Source organism: Eucalyptus grandis, chromosome 3, assembly GCF_016545825.1.
Source record: "Eucalyptus grandis isolate ANBG69807.140 chromosome 3, ASM1654582v1, whole genome shotgun sequence".
Taxonomy (NCBI): Eukaryota; Viridiplantae; Streptophyta; class Magnoliopsida; order Myrtales; family Myrtaceae; genus Eucalyptus; species Eucalyptus grandis.
The window spans coordinates 67921491-67939973 of record NC_052614.1 but is presented as its reverse complement, the minus strand read 5'-3'; the positions used below and the strand labels follow the sequence as shown (position 1 = coordinate 67939973).

General features: G+C 43.0%; 3 protein-coding genes across 3 annotated transcripts; all 3 read right to left on the bottom strand.

Annotated features, from left to right (window-relative positions):
- Positions 1-4166: 4166 nt before the first annotated feature.
- On the bottom strand, positions 4167-4949 carry LOC108958278 (stellacyanin-like). Its single transcript, XM_039309943.1, has 2 exons — positions 4766-4949; positions 4167-4483 (listed from the first exon to the last, which is right to left on the bottom strand). The coding sequence occupies exons 1-2, from the start codon at positions 4947-4949 to the stop codon at positions 4167-4169; spliced, it is 501 nt and encodes a 166-aa protein (XP_039165877.1).
- A 5508-nt stretch (positions 4950-10457) lies between these two features.
- LOC104440501 (cucumber peeling cupredoxin) lies at positions 10458-11208 on the bottom strand. Its single transcript, XM_018870688.2, has 2 exons — positions 11025-11208; positions 10458-10741 (listed from the first exon to the last, which is right to left on the bottom strand). The coding sequence occupies exons 1-2, from the start codon at positions 11206-11208 to the stop codon at positions 10458-10460; spliced, it is 468 nt and encodes a 155-aa protein (XP_018726233.1).
- Positions 11209-15440: 4232 nt separating this feature from the next.
- Positions 15441-16419, bottom strand: LOC104438566 (umecyanin). The gene is made up of 2 exons (XM_010051743.3): positions 16156-16419; positions 15441-15895 (listed from the first exon to the last, which is right to left on the bottom strand). The coding sequence occupies exons 1-2, from the start codon at positions 16337-16339 to the stop codon at positions 15585-15587; spliced, it is 495 nt and encodes a 164-aa protein (XP_010050045.1). The 5' UTR covers positions 16340-16419; the 3' UTR covers positions 15441-15584.
- Between the last annotated feature and the right edge of the window lie 2064 nt (positions 16420-18483).

Below are 18483 nucleotides of genomic sequence, written 5' to 3'. Positions count from 1 at the left end.
GGGCGGGCGATACCGTCATTGAGTCATATTACGGGAGTCTGTTCCTTTCATTTATGTCGGTAGATGGTAGACGACATTATGTCGGTAGTTGAGGCGGTGCAATCTCGTCCGCCGATAGAATTCTAGATCAACGGATGTAATCCGAGGCCCTCAGCTATAAAAGGGGTGTCCTCCTTCATTTTGTGATAATCCAATCCATTTCAGAAATATCAAAGTTCCATTCCTTCTCAGAGCTTCTCTCTCTAAACTTTCTCTCTCAACGATTTGGGTAAGCGAGCGAGTGAGTGCTGATCGAGCAAGGCTTGGCTTGGGTGAACCAAAGTTGCCCGAGTCGCCGCGCGGTCATGATCCCAATCGATCGGCCCGTGACAAGTGGTATCAGAGCGAAAGAGAGATCCGTTCGAGAGACCAAGGAGCACCAACTGTTCAAAGGAATGTCGAGCCAAGAAGCTGTCATGGTTGGAGAGGCCGCACAAGTCAACGAGAACTGTGGCCGTGCAAAGAAAAGAGATGCGTCGATGGATGTTGTAGTTGCGTTCGATGAGAAGATCGGGAAGGTTCGGAGCGCTGTGCTTGAGCTCATGGAAGGTCTTGACGATGTGCGAGATCGGATCATGGAGGTTGAGAGCTCGCTCCGTGAAGACTTTACATCATGCCTCAACGAAGCTACTGCGCCCTTACACGACAAGGACGAAGCCCTTGAAGCATCGATCGATGTGTTGAAGGAGCGTGTTCAAGTGGTCGAGGAAGAAGCTCCGCGTAGGGACGAGGTCGAAGCCATGAAGGCCGAGATCCAAGAGCTCAAGACCGAGCTCACCCTGTGCAAGTTGAGCATTACCAATGGTGCTGTGCCGAACCAAGCGGTGCCCAAAATTGAGGTGCCAAAGCCGAAAGAATTCAAAGGCGAACGATCCGCCAAGGAGGTGGACAACTTTGTCTGGAGCATGGAGCAATACTTTGGCGCTGTCAACATACACGACGAGTCGATCAAGGTACGAACCGCTTCCATGTTCTTGTCTGATACGGCTATGCTTTGGTGGCGCAATAGGTGTGACGAAGTTAGACGCGGTGCTGATCCCGTGTGCACATGGGACGACTTCGTACGAGAGTTTCGGGACTACTTTTTCCCTGAGTTCGCTCAGCAAGAAGCCCGTAGCAAGCTCCATCGCCTCGAACAAAGAGGCACGGTCCGAGAGTACGTGAAAGAGTTCACCGAGCTCAAACTCCAGATTTGCAACCTGAGCGAAGAGGAGGCTCTCGGAGCGTTCATGGATGGACTCAAGCCATGGGCTCAGCTCGAGTTGAAGTGGCGGGACGTGAGTAGCTTGGCGCGTGCACTGAGCGTGGCTGAGTCACTCGTCGACCTCACCAAGACTGAACCAAGGAGTCGACCAAGGGATTGGAGGTCGGATCGACCTTGTGAGGATGAAGCACGAAGCACTCCCCGGGCTGCGCATGATCAAGGCGGCCAAGCCAAGGCATGGGGAGAAGGAACGTCCAAGCCATCCTTCCAAAGGGGTTGACCACCGACGGACTACGCGAGTAGGTACGATCAACCCCCACCTTCTCCTTGCTTCATTTGCCAAGGTCCACACTGGACCCAAAAATGCCCGAAGAAGGGTCGAATCAACGCCCTCCTTGCCCTTGAGGAAGAGAAGGAGGAGCCCAAAGAAGACAAGCGGCAAATTCGGATTGGAGCTGTGAGGAAGATCAACTCGGTCCAAGCCCGATCGCCGACTAAAGAAGAAGGAATCACTCCAAATACCGACATGTTCTTTGTGGAGGTCGAAGTGGGTGGCCGAACGCTTTACGCTTTGGTCGACACTGGCGCATCCAACATGTTCATGTCGACCGAGGTTGCAAAAGCCTTGGGACTTCACGTGGAGCCATCCGGGAAGTCGTACAAGCCAATCAATTCGGGCGACTTCCATGGCGTTGGAGCAACACCCGACGTGGACGTCAAGATTGGCGGATGGAGAGGTCGAATGGCGTTCGAGGTAATCCCTCTCGACGATTATGATCTCATACTTGGCATGCAATTCTTCGAGAGTGTGGGAGCCATGATCGACATGAGGACAAAGTGCATGATGATCCTCGACCAAAAGTGCCCGTCGATGATCCCCATGATCAAAGGGGTGGTCGACACCAAGACCATCGCGTCGATCTGACGCCTTGACAAGAGCTTGAAGGCCGTCATGCGCATCAACAAGTTGTCCGAGGTCAAGCCGAAGGTCGAGTTGGATCCTACTCCGACTCATGACATGCCAATCCAAGCACTCTTCCCCGAGGTTGAGTGTGCACCGCGTGCTCCGTCCAAGCCAAAGACCGAGCCGCGTACCAAATCCGACTTCATCATTGAAGGATGCGGTCCTTTGTTCGTGAGCGTCCGAGCGAAGAGAAACAAGCACAAGAGAGACCGTGCCAAAGCCCGCAAGGCTGCTCGCCAATTTGAGAGCGACGAGGACGTCGCTCGATTGAGTGGGGGAGAATGTCACGGGCCGAAAGATGGATGACCCGAGAGGTTCCCCAGAGTCGACCCCAACTCGCCCGTGGACCTCCTGCTGTCACTCGGATTCCCACCGAGCCTTCTCCCCGAACATTGCTAGGGCGGGCGATACCGTCATTGAGTCATATTACGAGAGTCTGTTCCTTTCATTTATGTCGGTAGATGGTAGACGACATTATGTCGGTAGTTGAGGCGGTGCGATCTCGTTCGTCGATAGAATTCTAGATCAACGGATGTAATCCGAGACCCTCAGCTATAAAAGGGGTGTTCTCCTTCATTTTGTGATAATCCAATCCATTTCAGAAATATCAAAGTTCCATTCCTTCTCAGAGCTTCTCTCTCTAAACTTTCTCTCTCAACGATCCAGGTAAGCGAGCGAGTGAGTGTTGATCGAGCAAGGCTTGGCTTGGGTGAACCAAAGTTGCCCGAGTCGCCGCGCGGTCACGATCCCAATCGATCGGCCCGTGACACTTACATATTTTAAGGAATGACCAAAATTAATTTCATTCATTTATTTTTGTAAACAAAGCAATCATTTAAAAAAAAATATTTTTCAAGTAATTCATTATTCATGAAACAACAACGTTCTCCTTAGTGATAGATAAGTTGACATCAGCTCCCAATTTGTTACCTCTTGTGTTATCACGTTGAGTACTCTTTTTGGGACTTGATTCACATGAAATGAGCTGGTTTATTACAACATGTGAAATTTAGGCACGAAATGCACTGGAGTTAATCGAGCTCTCGTATTGGTGGTTTCACACAAAAAAACCGTGCGTGTAGGCAATTATAATTCGCATAGTTTAACAAAGGGGCATAACAAAGTAGAAGTCGTAAATTTTATGTACAGAATGCACTATAATTTTAAATTTCTCCTCAAAAAGTGTGTGTATGTATTCTCGCTAATGTTTTACAAACAAATTATGCGGTGGACGAAGATTCTCATCTGACTTGATCGAGCTCTCGTGGCAGGCAAAGAGAGAATTTTTAAAAATTTGAAATTGACATGTGTTTTATTTATTTATTTATGTAAATCAACATATAAAAGTCAAGTCGTAAAAATAACACCACCCGGCCGGTTAGTTTATTGAGCTACTAATCGAATTAGGATGGTTTAATCGGTCAAATCCAAAAGCGACAATGCTAGTGCGCTCGTCATTATAGCTCAATTGATATAAAAATAATAATGAACTTCTAGCCAAGATCAGTCCTCTTCATAATCTAACAGTTCATGTGAAGTGGGCTAACGTAGGTCAGGATTACTTGTCACTTAATGTAAGGATTCATGTAGAGCAGGCCGATATAGACGTGGAATATCCGAAAATAGCTTTGACTGATGAGCGCACAAAGGGCGTCAAGAGTGTCTACACGCACCACTTTGTGAACATCCATATTATACGGGGAGGGACTCGTTTTTGTAAGTATATAAAAGTCAATAGGGACCATACGACACGGACCAACCGAATTTTAACGACTCCGATGACTTCGAGTCTTCCCCCGACCAAGTTTCAGAGAAGAAAAGGAAAATGGCCGATGTTCGCAAGATAAGGAAAAAACTTAGCTTTGTTCGCATATGGACGTGCTTGATTTAAGGAGCTTCATTGATCGAGAAAGCTAGCAAGTGTAAAATTACACTGTGATCATACTCTATGACCCAAATCTAGTTCATAAGCATTGTGATGATACTTGTTGATAAGAGAACTAGCATGCATAAGGCGCCGGCGGTGGTCGTGGAAGCCGAGCTAGCTGGCGACTTGGATATATTCAGGTCGGTGATGGTAATGACCATCTTCAGTCCGTTTTCGCAATCAAAATCGACCGTGGAAATGAAATGACACTGGCCATTCTCGTTCCCGAACCCTCCAAGTGAATAAAGTAATACATAATCGCTTCCGCTAATCGGGGTCGCATTTCCGCAGGTGTCATATACCTCTTTGGACACTTCTGCGACATCGTGCGTCCCATTCACTACAAACTCTGCATTATAGAGAAGGTTTCAAAATCGGAAGTATGATGCGACATGAAGAAAGAAGAAAAAAGAAATAGAATCAATATGACTTCTCATGTTTAGACTCGAATTTTAGAAAGATTAGTCGATTTATGTTAGATTAATGTCCGAGTTAATCTGAGAACCACTATGAGCTCACGCGAGAACATAATCTGCATCAGTCAAGCGAACTAACATTTGGACATGAATTTGTTCATTTGCACATCTATCTGAGGAGATTAGAAGAGGAAATAAAGTAGATGAGTGCTCACTCAAAATGTCGCCTTGCGCGAAAGTTTTGTTGGCGGCCCACTCGAGGTAGTACCTCGCCGTGATGTTTGGTGGCGCGGTCCAACCTCGGCTATCGCCGACTACATACTCCGTCGCCCCTGCACCTCTGAGGCAAGCCAGCATCGCGACGACGAAGCAACCCGCGAAGCCAACGCCTCTCCCCATCTTTTCTTCCAAAAATCCAAAACGCTTCAATACCCTCGAATCTTCTTTCACAATTGCTACTCCTGATGACTGTGAAGAGCGTAGGATGATTTGAAACCAGTGCAGCTCGTTGGGCGTATTTATAGAGATAGGAATCAAGATAAGAACACAAATCGAAGGCATGAAACAATCACATGCTGACAATTTGATGATGTCAGGTGCCACTTTTTAGTCGGTTGCGGTTAAGCTAAATGTGCACAAACTTCCTAGCTTTGAGAGTAGTTGTCCTTTTGTCTTTTTGTCTCTGTTCTGGATAAAATTCCAAACATCTTCTTGGGACGTAGTGTACTTATCGTCGAAGAACAAGTCACCCAACTTAGCTTTTCGTGTCCGCCGAAAATTCGTTCGTAAAATGTCTTGTGGTAGTAGCACAGGAGGTGTCATCTAAGGCCTTTATTGGAAAAAAAGAAGAAGAAAAGAAATAAAACAGAGAGGAGATTTCAACTCAGGCGATATGTCTAAGTATATGCAGTCAATGGTTTAGCAATTAGCGAACGGATACACGACGTGGAATTACGGACACAACATCAGTTGGATTCCTCTCTGCTATTGAATGGAAACAATTTTATCGATACGACTCATTCGAGTTTCAACTTGTATTTTAGCTGATCCTTAGGACTAGGGGAGTATTCTATAGAGAAAGATGCTTAAATAATGGTATGTTAGTCTAAGCTACGGGAGAATTATGGGCCATCTTGGCGGATGACATTCGAATCTGGTTAATAGGGAGTTGATGCCCTTATTTAGGGAATTTTATACATAAATGAGCTTCTCTCTAAAGATTAGCATTTTTTTCGGTTTTGTTTCTGTAGTAGCTAGATTTCTCATGTTTTTATATTTTGTGACAGAAAGCTTTATCAACTCGTGGGGGGCAAACTGAATAGAAAATGCGAAGTGCCGGCTTAGCAAGGAGCTATATGTGCCAGTTCCTGGTGTTCGTGGTCCTAGAACTCTTCTGTAGTTAGGCTGAAAAGCCGCTCGCAAGAGCTCGACGAATCTCGGATCTAGGGCGACCCCAAATGGTACCTTTGCCTGGAGTGTATAATGCGCAATTAGGTTTCGAGCTCAGGCCTCATCATATTTGAATATACTTTTGGTATGCCCCATTACAGCAGGAGGTGGCGGAGCTTCCGTCGGGCTCGACCATCTCAGGAGAATGTTTTATCTTGGCGCCTCTTCAAGTGGTCTGTCCCGCCACCAGATTTTGGAGATGACTTTGCAACGCATACCGTGCAGACGGTCTTCTTCATTGGACCTTCGCCGCGAAGGCTGCATGACATCGACCGGAGTTTGCTGCTCGGGTCTCCTTATCGCCGAGGGAAGGTATGATGACTCGTGGAGGGATGCTCCTCCACTCTTGCACTTCAGTATAGTCGTCCGGTCATTGTCGTCGGGTTGTTCTTATGGCTTTAAACGGAGCGGGTATAAAAAGCCGCAGGGTGCATCTCAGTCGATGGAGCTCCTGTGGCGGGGAAAGCGAGAGGGTGTTGAAATTAAAATGTTTTTGTATGCAAAGTAACATATATAAGTAAATTTGTAAAATTAATGCCACAAGTCGGCTACTTTACGCGAAATCGGAATGGGCTACCTGTTGAATTAGGATGGTTCAACTGGTAGAATCCGAAAGTGAAGGTTGCTAGTGTGCTCGTCACTATAGCTCACAAGCCATTAGATTATGAAGTACCCATCACATTATCTAATGACTCATGTGAGGTGCGTTAATGTAAACCCAAACTAATGGTCACGTGATTTAACACATCCTGTAAAGTGAGCTAGGCAGGGAGTATTCGAAAATAGCTTGGATCGGTGAGCGTACAAATGCACCAAACAATTGCTATTGATCTAGACATTGCTCTATGTGGTCATCCATATGATAGGACGAGGCACTCATATTACTAAATGTTTAAAACTTACGAGTGTGATCAAGGCATAACAAGAGAGATCCTAGATTTCATTTTCTGTAAGCTATCAGATCTCTAATTGTCCCACCTTGACTCCAACAAAAGAGAGAATAGCATGGCCATCCTTTCACCCAAAAGATGCAATCTCAAAAACAAATTAACAACCCATTATATATATATAATATGTGTGTGGGTGTGTGTGAGAGATAAACCAGCAAGTTGGTTACAATATCATAGCTTTTTATAATCCATAAAAAAGAGTATGTATATCTCTAAACCAATCACTAAACCCAACAAACTCATATATACAACTCCTACAAAAAAATCTCCGTGACCAAAAGTTCCTTATTGGTAGCGCTCTTGTTCTACTTATCACTAATTGAAAAACATGAAAAATATATAACATTAACGATATGAGCAATTATAACCCAGTGAGTGATACTTTTTCCCTCTAAGAAGATTGAACATCAACTATGTACATATATAAAACAATACTTGAAACCTATGATCCAAACCCAATATATAATATACATCCCAAATGAAATATGAGTTGTTTGATTTCAACTTAGTTTTGTACAAATAAGAAACACTCATTTAATCCACCATCACAAATCAAATATTAGTGGTCAATCTCTACCACATATTAATTTTCTATTTGTTGCGACCTCTTTTTTTTTGGCGCCCGCAATCGGGTACGACACTTAAGGAGGCTAATGGCTCGGCTAAAATTAGTTATGCCCAGACTCTCCCAAGTCCACCAATTCACGACTTTAATAGTCTAAATTTTTAACCTGTAAATTAATTTTAAAACAGAGTCGCCACTAATCGATTGGGGTGGGTCGATTAGAAACCCAAGCGAAGTATTGAGAGAAATACTCGCTCCTGCGCAACTAGAGAAATTAGGATCGGGGACTTGATTACACTAGTTAATCACTAATGCCCTTTCGATACCTAATATTGTTTAAACTCTGAGGTTTTTTGGATGTTCGAGGGATTTTCCATGCATTTTTGGGAGGAAAAACATTTTTTTAGTCTTTTTCTAATTTTTTGGACACAAAAGGGATTTTTTTTGGTATTTTTGGAAAAATACAAGTCTTTTTGGCTTTTTCATGGATTTTTGGCATTTTTTTTGGAAAATTTGGAATATTTTTGATTTTTTTTTATTTTTCGGAAAATAAAATATTTTTTAATATTTTTTGAAAATAAGTTATATTTTGGATTTTTTAAAAATTAAAATATTATATAAAATAATATAAAAGCCGACCCGGTCGAATCCGCGGGTTGGGTCCGACCTGGGTCAACCCAAAACACAAATGGGCTCGCTACGCGGGCTCGACTTTTTTTTTTTTTTTTTAAAACAACGCCGTAGCCGGGCGTTTGGGGACACTCGGCTGGCCCGACGACCGGGGGTTCCTAGTGGAACCCTACCTAGGTCCGACCCGACTCCCAACCCAACTCGCAGCCGCCCCTCGAAACCCTACTCGGATAGTGGCCTGGATCCGACCTGTCTTCGACTTGGCATCCCTTTCGCGAGGTAGGTTGCTCGGAGCCCTAGGGCTCGACGATTTGCGGCGCCGGAGAGGGGTTGTCAAGACATTGCCGGAGGACTCAACGGCTACGACATGACGATCAGCGACTAGGCTTTTAGGGGGAAAAGAGGCGACGGCGATGGCGGCTGCTGGTTCATCGGAAAAAGCGGCGGCAACGACGATGGATGACTGCTGGGTTTTCAGGGGAGGGCAGAGCGACAGCGACCCGAGTAGAGCCAACACGGCCGTTACCTGCTCGCAACGAGGGCACAGCACGGTAGCTGTGATGGTGACAAGGTGAGCAACAGCGACGGCGGCCCCTTAGCTCTCAGATCTGGCGTGGCCTTGGCGTCGGGCACGGCTCACGGCGGCTTTCTCTGGTTTCTCTTCTCTCCAGCGGCCCCCTCACACTAAGATCTGACCTTCTTCGCTTCTCAGCCCAACCCTCTCCTCCGGATCTAACCTCGTTCAACCTCCTCATGCTCAGATCTGGGCTTGCGAGCGCTCGGGCCTCCCCCGAAGTCTCTCGGGGGAAGCTTGCGATGCTCGCTCGCTTTCGATCGCTCTCTCCCTCTCCGGCTGTGAGCTCTCAGATCTTGGCCTGCTCGTCCTCGGCCCCCCTTTCTGAAGTCTCTCAGTGGGAGGTTTCGAAGATCTGCAGTCCTCGATCCTTTGCTGCTTCCGTCTCTCTCCCTCTTGGGCTCGCTCACCGTCGGCCTCCCCTGAAGTCTCTCGGAGGAAGGTCGCTTGAGCTCGCGGCCCGATTTCCGCCTTGCTCACTCTTTGAGCTCCCCGAAGTCTCTCGGGAACTCCTCTGAGTTTGCTGGCTCGTGTGTCCTTCGACGATGGAAGTGCTCCGCTATTTATAGGCGAGGAGGTTCAGTCGATGGAGAGGCTCGGCCATCGGTCTTTGGCTTGCCGACCAGACCCCGTGGCTGAACCGACGTCCCATCTGCCACTTGTCTGCCAGCTGCCCTCCCCACGTGTGTCGCCGTCCGTCCGTTCATCCGGCGTCGCACCCTCTGCGCGTGTGTTGCAGAGCGGACGAAGGAGGAAGAAGACCGAAGAGGGCCGGGCTGGAGGAGGAGGAAAATGGGCTGTAGGGGCCCACGCGGAGAGGGAAGAGGGAGAAAAATGGGCTGTTTTTTTGTTTTATTTTTGTTTTTTGTTTGCTTTTTTTTGTTATCCAAAAAAGGCAAAATAAATAATAATAAAAAAACCTAATTAATTAAAAAACGAAATTTAGGCGTTAACACTATTCCATCAATCGATTAATTACTCAATATTCAATTATAGTCACAACATAATGTTTAGTGATAAGGTGATCAAGATTCCCCTAGCATTGTCCTTATCTATCAACAACCGGTGGCTTGGCCCAAAAGTATCTCTTAAAATTGGTATGCATATCTAGAGTCCCCTAATGGGGTTCACAACAATAATGAATATCAAATCCTCCCCTTCTTATAATCCGCAAAACTAATTTAGAATTCATATGATAAATCAGTTTCTTTCACAAAACAACACAGATAAACCGGCACACACAAGATTTCCTTTCTCATTTTCTTTCCCCTTTCTTTTTCTTTCACCTCCATTTCTTCCTTCCTTCCTTCTCTTTACTTCTCCATACGTGCCGTCTTTTATAAGTCTTCTTTTCATCTTTCGTTTTTATTATTGCCGTCGACCAAATTTGATTAGGTAAAACAAAAAATGTCAATGATCCTCTAATCACCATACAACACGGATCAACTGAATTTTAACGATTCCTATGAATCCGTGTCGGCTTCCAACTAAGTTTCAGAAAAGAAACGGGAAGATGGCCAATGTTCGTCAAATAAGGAACGAATTTATTTGAAAATTGACATGGCTAGCATCATCGTTTGCCTGTGAGCCTATCACTTATTACCAAGGCCCACTACAACATACAGGATCCTCTTTTTATTCCATACAACACCTGAATTATGAATTTGACCAATGACAAACCAAATTAAAATGCGCTAAACAAGGAAAATCACAGTATCCTCCTCCTCCATGACACAAATCTAGTTCATAAACATCGCCATGATGCTTGATAATACGAGAACTAGCCCAGACAAAGCACCGGCGGTGATGGAGGAAGCCGAGCTAACGACGTTGATGGCTAGCTTCTGCCCGTTTTCGCAGTCAGAATCAACAGTGGAAATGAAATAGGACGGGCCATTCGCATCTGTTGGAAACGTGACACTGAACGCCTCGCCACCGTAGAACACTGAGATTACTTTTGTGCAGTTGTCATAATCTTCTTTTGATACGATTGCGACGTTGTGCGTTCCATTCCATACAAACTCTGCATTATAGAGAGGGTTTAACAAAAATGAGTATGATATGACACGAGAAAAGAAGTTTCAAAATTAATACAAATTATCACGTTTCAACTCCTTGAATTTTAGAAACAGAGTTGATTTACGTTGATTAATGTCCAAGTAAATTTAAACACCAATATAAGCTAGCAGCAATATATTGTCTGCATCAAGCGAGCTAACATGTGGACATGGAATTGTTCCTCTACATACCTAATTGACGAGACTCAATATGTTCCTAAGAAGGAAAATAAGTAGACGAATACTTACTCAAAGTGTCACCGCCCCTGAAAGTTTTGTTGGCGGCCCACTCATCGTAATACCCAACAGTGATGTTTGGCGACGCGGTCCAACCTCGGCTATCGCCGACTACATACTCCGTTGCTGCCGCACCTCTGAGGCAAGCCAGCATTGCGACGACCAAGAAACCCGCCAATACGACGCCTCTCCCCATCTTTTATTCCAAATCGCGAGTCTCCCCTCTTAAATCCAAAACGCTTCAATACCCTCGAATCTTCTTTCCCAGTTGCAACTTCTGATGACCGTGGAGTGTGCAGGATGATTTGAAATCGATGCCGCTCTTTGGGGGGTATTTATAGCGATGGGAATCAAGATGAGAATGGACATCAAAGGCGGCACGAGTGAAAAGGTGGCAAAGAACGGTTCAGTACGGACCATTTCTGGCGGACGTATCTTTACTTGGTCTTCTTTTGGAACCATTGAGAGGGTTTGACCATTTGAACATACAGAAGCAATGAAAAACAAGCTGACAATTTGACGATGCCAGGTGCCACTTTTTAACTAAGCTAAAACGTACGCGAACTTCGTAGCTTTGAGAGTAAATTGTCGTCGTCAATCCGCCATTGGTGTGATCGTCCAAAGTGGTAGCTGCTGGTCTTTGTCTCTTTCTTTTCCGGATGAAATGCCAAACATCTTTTTGGGACGTCGGCTAAGTAATTGTCAAAGAACGAGTTAAACCACGTTAGCTTTGCGTGTCCGTAGCAAATTCATTCGTAAAATGTCGTGCGCGCATTGGGGCCCGTGGATGGTAATGGAATTCATTGGTTCAATCCCTGGAGATGGATGACTTTTAATTCTGGTGCATAGGGAACTCCTCGTGATGTATTACTAATGTTATCTGTTGGGGGTGTGATTCATACTCCCAATTAATGGGATAGCACGGGGTCCCTTTTGACATTAAGGGATATAATAGAGGTAGAAATCAAGATAAGTATGAATCAAACGTGGCGCGAGTGAATATGTGGCAAGGGACGGTTTAATACAGAACTTTCTTGGTGAACATATTTCTACTTGGTCATATTTTCGAACCATTCAGAGATTTTGACCATTCGAAAATATAAAAACAACATACGAAAAGCCATCGTTGTAATTGTTTCGGTGGTGGCTGTCTTGTTTCTTATCCAGATAAAATGCCCAACATCTTTTTGGGACGTGGACTAGGAATTGTCAAAGAAAAAAACAACCACGTTTGCTTTGCATGTCCATAGAAAATTCAATCGTAAAATGTCCCGTGGCCGTAGCGCACGTGGTGCCCTTCAAGGCTGTTTGACCTCCAACGCACTTGAGATATCGAAGTGTATATGGTCATTGGTCTAGCGATTATAGGACGGATATACGACCGTGAATTACGGACACGAGATTAGTTGGATTTCAAAACACGGATGTAGAGCCTCCGCGGCATCATCGAACACCTCAGATAGTTCTCCAGGTCATCCCTGACCAAATCACGAGTCTTTCCTCTTGAATCCAGAATGCTTCAATACAGTCGAATCTTCTTTCGCAGTTGCAAACTTCTGAAAACTAGGAACTTTAAAGGATGATTTGAAACCAACGCAGCGAAGTTATATATGAAACTGCAATGCACGCTCAGATATGCCATGGCTGTGCTCGTTTTGCGACAAATGCTTGCCACCATTTCAGAGAGAGAGAGAGAGAGAGAGAGAGAGAGAGAGAGAGAGAGAGAGAGAGAGAGAGAGAGAGAGAGAGAGAGTCAATACTTGAGAAAAGGATCAAGAAAAAAAATCTAGATTAGCAAATTTTTAATGTCATAATGACTGCTCAAAGATGTCGTAGGTGCATTAGCTTTATAACGAATAATCACGGCCATCTTGTTTCCTAAAGGATGCGAGAGACCTAGCTTAAAAAATTACTCCAATTATATAAATAATGTGCTTGAATGTTGAACACTTATCAAGAGTTGCAATTTGGAGTTGATTCAACTAGTCAGGACATTTGAAATGGCTATGCACCAATTTTTTTTGTCTTTTCTCCTTGCCCTTCTTTTATAACCCAATTCTTACAGCAATGGCCGCCTTGAATGTGCCATAGCTGTGACAAATGCTCGCAACCATTTCACAGAGAGAGAGAGAGAGAGAGAGAGAGAGAGAGAGAGAGAGAGAGAGAGAGAGAGAGAGAGAGAGAGAGAGAGTCAATACTTGAGCAAAGGGTCAAGAAAAAAAAATCTAGGTTAGCAAATTTTTAAAGTCATAATGACCGCTCAAAGATGTTGCGGGTGCATTAGCTCTACGTCAAATAATTAAGGCCATCTTTTTTTCCTAAAGGATGTGAGAGACCTAACTTCAAAAATTACTCCAATTATATGAATAATGTGCTTGAATTATTTTTCAAGAGTTGCAATTTGGAGTTGATTCGACTAGTCGGATGTTTGAAATGGCTATGCATGATTTTTTTTTTAATCTTTTCTCGTTGCCTTTCTTTAACCCAATTCTTATAGCAATGGATACTCGAATATGCCCTAGTTGTGCCCGTTTTGCGACAAATGCTCACAACCATTTCTGGTAGAGAGAGAGAGAGAGAGAGAGAGAGAGAGAGAGAGAGAGAGAGAGAGAGAGAGAGAGAGAGAGAGAGAGAGTCAATACTTGAGAAAAGGATCAAGGAAAAAAAAATCTAGCTTAGCAAATTTTTAATGTCGTGATGACCGCTGAAAGATATCGTTGGTGAATTAGCTCTGCAACAAATAATCATGGCCATCTTTTTTTCCTAAAAGGATGCGAGAGTGAGGATGAAAACGGTGAAGGAATAAAAAATGATTTGCAGCAAAAGAAGAAGTGGAAGAAGAAGAGAGGCAGGCAGCATTTGAAAAAAGGGAAAAAAATCCATCTCGGCAATTTTTTAACGGCGTCCATACAACGCAGAACCTTTACGGTATCACCCAGAGGGCTGCCCCTGCCCGTCCATTCACTTAACGAAGAATGTATTAACTGCATCTTTCATATCCAATCAGAGTCAACCAAGTCATGTCTCGACTAGGGAGATTCATGAGAAATCGCTATCATGTGATCTAACCTACAATTAAACCCACTAAATGGATGTGTTGGATTTGGACGAAAATGGTTCGATCTAAATTGATACATTTAACCCATTTTGATCCATTCTATATAATATAAATCTAGTGATTCATACTCGATCCAATCCACATTGTTAAAACACTTATATTTACCTACCCAAATTGAGATAAGAAGCACAGAGCGACCGAGTGTGAAATCGAGAGAGTGCGAGAGATAGTGAAGAAAAAGTCATATAGATGAGTTGAATTTTGAGTAAATTATGAACATATTTAGTACTCATATTATTTTGAACTTTACCATTCCAAACCCATTAATGATCCGTTTGCCGAATATAACTATCCCATATAACAACTTAATCCATGACTTAGGGGTCAACTGTAGACCTAGAAGTAAAGATTTGTTTGTTTTGCGAAAAATGAATTATTTGGTAAACATTTCTAAAAAATAATAGTTTATCTTGCTTAAAATAATTAGTTAATTAAAATTTTTTCAACTTTGATAACGATTTATATCTTAATATTTTCACGAATGATGATGATATTTTTTTATTATTTATTTTTGTGAGTAATACAATAGATTATTTTTGAGAAATATTTTTTTGAATAAATCATTTTCATAAAACAGACGCACTCAAAGGTTGATGACTATCTTCTACCTTAAGTATGAGATGGACGAAGATTGTCATCTCACTTGATGGAGCTCTCGTGGCAGGCAAACAGAGAAGCGTTTAGAACTTGAAATTAATATATATATATATATATATATATATATATATATATATATATATATATATATATTCATGTGTGTAAGGTAACATGTATAAAAGTCATTTTTCAAAAATAACACCGCAAGCAGGCCAGTTTAGGCGAAACTGAAATAAGCTACTAATTGAACTAGGATCGTTTTTAACCAGCGAAATCCGAAAGAGACGATGCCAGTGCGCTCATCACTATGGCTCAATTGGTGGGAAAATAATTATGTACTTCTGGACAACATTAGCTCACTTCTCAATGCAATGGCTCATGTGAAGTGCATAAATGTAAGTCGGGAGTACCCATCACTTAATCTAATGGTTCATGTAGAATAGGCCTATATAAGGTGGGGAGTATCCGAAAATAGCTCCAACCGACGAGTGCGCAAAGGTGCTGCACCGTCAATGAGTGTCTAGACATCCCTCTTTGTGGACATCCACATCATACGAGGAGGGACTCATGTGTTGCTAAGTGTTTAAAAGTCATATGCGTGACCCAAGTTTCAGAAAAGAAAGGGAAAGTGGCCGATGTTCGTCAAATAAGGGAGGAACAAACTTATTTGAAAATTGAGATGGCTAGCATCACTGTTTGCCTGCGAGCCTATCGATTATTACCAGGGCCCAATACAACATACAGAGCCCTCCTTTTATTCCTTACAATACCTGAATATGAATATGACCAGTGAACAAGCAAATTAACATGAGCTATAAAAGGAAAATTACGGTATCGTCCTCTTCTATGACCTAAATCTAGTTCATAAACACCGCCATGATGCCTGATGATACGAGAACTAGCACGGACAAGGCGCCAGCGGTGATCGAGGAAGCCGAGCTATACGGTGACTCAGCCGGGGTCAGGCTGATGACGTTGATGGCTAGCTTCTGCCCGTTCTCGCAGTCTGAATCTACGGTGGAGATGAAGTAGTACGGGCCATTTGCGTCCGCCGGAAGTGTATAACTGAACGCGACGCCGCCTTGGAACACTGAGATCACTTTTGTGCAATTGTCATATTCTTCTTTTGTTACGAATGCGACGTTGTGCGTCCCATTCCATACAAACTCTGCATTATATTAAGAGGGTTTAACAAATATGAGCATGATATGACCCAAGAAAAGAAGATTTAAAATTGATACAAATTATCATGTTTTGACTTGATTTATGTTGATTAATGTACGGTAAATTTAAACAACAATATAAGCTGACAGAAGTATATTGTCTGCATCAAAGAAGTGAACTAACATGTGGACATGATATTGTTCCTCTGCATGTCTAATTGAGGAATATGCTCCTGAGAAGAAAAATAAATAAATGAATGCTTACTCAAAGTGTCGCCGCCCATGAAAGTTTTGTTGGCGGCCCACTCGTCGTAATACCCGACAGTGATGTTTGGCGAAGCGGTCCAACCTCGGCTATCGCCAACAACATACTCCGTTGCCGCCGCACCTCCGAGGCAAGCCAGCATTGCGACAGCCAAGAAACCCGCCAATACGACGCCTCTCCCCATCTTTTCTTCCAAATTACGAGTCTTCCCTCTTAAATCCAAAACGCTTCAACGCCCTTGTATCTTCTTTCACAATTGCAGCTTCTGATGGCTGTTAAGTGTGTAGGATGATATGAAATCAACACAGCTCCTTCGGGTATTTATAGAGATGGGAATCAAGATAAGATTAAATGTCAAATGTACGAGTGAAAGGTGGCAAAGAACGGTTCAGTGCGTAACCATTTTGGCAAACATAATGTTAGTCGGTCTATTTTTTGAATCATTCAGAGATTTTGACCATTCAATTATACAAAAGAAATACAGGACATGCTGACAATTTCACGATGCCAGGTGGCATTTTTTAATCGGGTGTGATGAAGCTAAGCGCACACAAACCCTCCATCTTTGAGAATAATTGTCAGCGTCAATCGGCCAATGTTGTAATTGTTCCGGTGGTGGCTGTCTGTCTCTTTTCCTGATAAAATTCCAAGCGTTTTTTTGGGACGTGGGCTAGGAATTGTCAAAGAACAAATTAACCACGTTTGCCTCGCGTGTCCGTGGAAAATCCATTCGTAAAATGTCGCGTGGCCGTAGCGCACGGTGCCCTTCTATTGGTGTGACAGAGGGAGTTTTAACGCATGGGAGATATTTAAGTGTATATGGTCATTGGCCTGGCAATCATAGAACGGATATACGACTGGAAATACGGACACCACATGAGTTGGATTTCAAACCACGGATATAGAGCCTCCGCAGCATAGTTGAACAACTCCAAATAGTTCAGCAGCAATGGCTGAATACCGGCAACCATGACATAACGGAAGGAAAATTACATCCATGCATCTATAGATAGCAGGCCTTTTTCCATAGTCAAATTGGTGAAATTCCACCTAATTTTCGCATCAAAAGTGCTAGGAAAATTCTCTACATTATTTTGAAGATAACAAAATAATTAAAGGCTGCTAATGTTTGTCTTGATTGAGAAGAGTTAGGTGATAGATGCATAAGCTAATATGCATATGGTGTCCTAAGCGGGTGAATTGATATGAGGAATGACTTGCCTCTATCAAGGGTGAACAGGGTATTAGACATCGATGTGTCTAAAAGCTAATGACCTAATAAAAGGTGAACAAGCTTAGAATGATGAGTTCAGTAAAGCTTGGATGGACTTGTGTAGAAGGTGAACAAGTCCAAGAGAATAGGAAATTTGTAAAGACTTGAAAGAACCATAGAAATATGAATAACTAGTTGAGTCATGATTGCCAATATGCTTGAAAAGATATAAGATAAAAGATCGAAGTTGACAGAGTCATCAGCTATAGATATTGGTAGAAGTTGCTCATTCTATCAAATGAGGTAAGGATCTAGGTAAGGGCTTGACACCCTTGCCTGTGGCAAACGAGAGTTTGTGACTTCCTCACTTGTGGCTGGCAAAGACCAGCTAGCAACCTCACCGGCTAGGGTTTTGAAAAAAAAAATGAAGGAAGAAAAGAGAAAAAAAGAAAAGAAAAATTAAAGATTAAAAATTCAATAAAATATGAAAATATTATTAAGAATTATCAACGTCAATGCCCGCTATATCACGGAAGATGGTCGACATCTACATTACTGATTATCAACTAAAATTGACTGGAATGACTCATTGAGTACAAATGCAAGAGGTTTATGACTAAATTAACATAATTAAAAAATTTAAGATCAAATTAGTAGATATACAATATATTTATGACCTTTTATTTTTATTTTTTTCTTTTTTACTTTTCCCGATTTATGGGCCTCCTCACTCATTATTCTATTTGCCTGTAATCGTCATGGTTGTGTATGTCATCGTCAATGGGCTGTTCACGTAGCTTAGGTGAAATGGGCTCATATGAGCCCATGGGCATGTACGGAGTTGGTCACGTCCCCGGAACAATGAAGGTGTCTAAGGTCCGAAGCGAGTTCTTTGGAATTGGCGAGTCGTCTGGAAGTGGGTTGGGTCTTGCCGTTGATTTGGGTGCATTGCGAATTTGAAGACTGAAAATATCTTATATAGTTATCATAACTTTTTTTAGAAATTATAAGAGTGATACGGAAGGACAAATTGATGATGGTGAAAATGAGAGGAGGAATTGAAATAAATCTTTTTAATTTTTTAAAATTATTTTTAAACAATCTTGCTAACGATG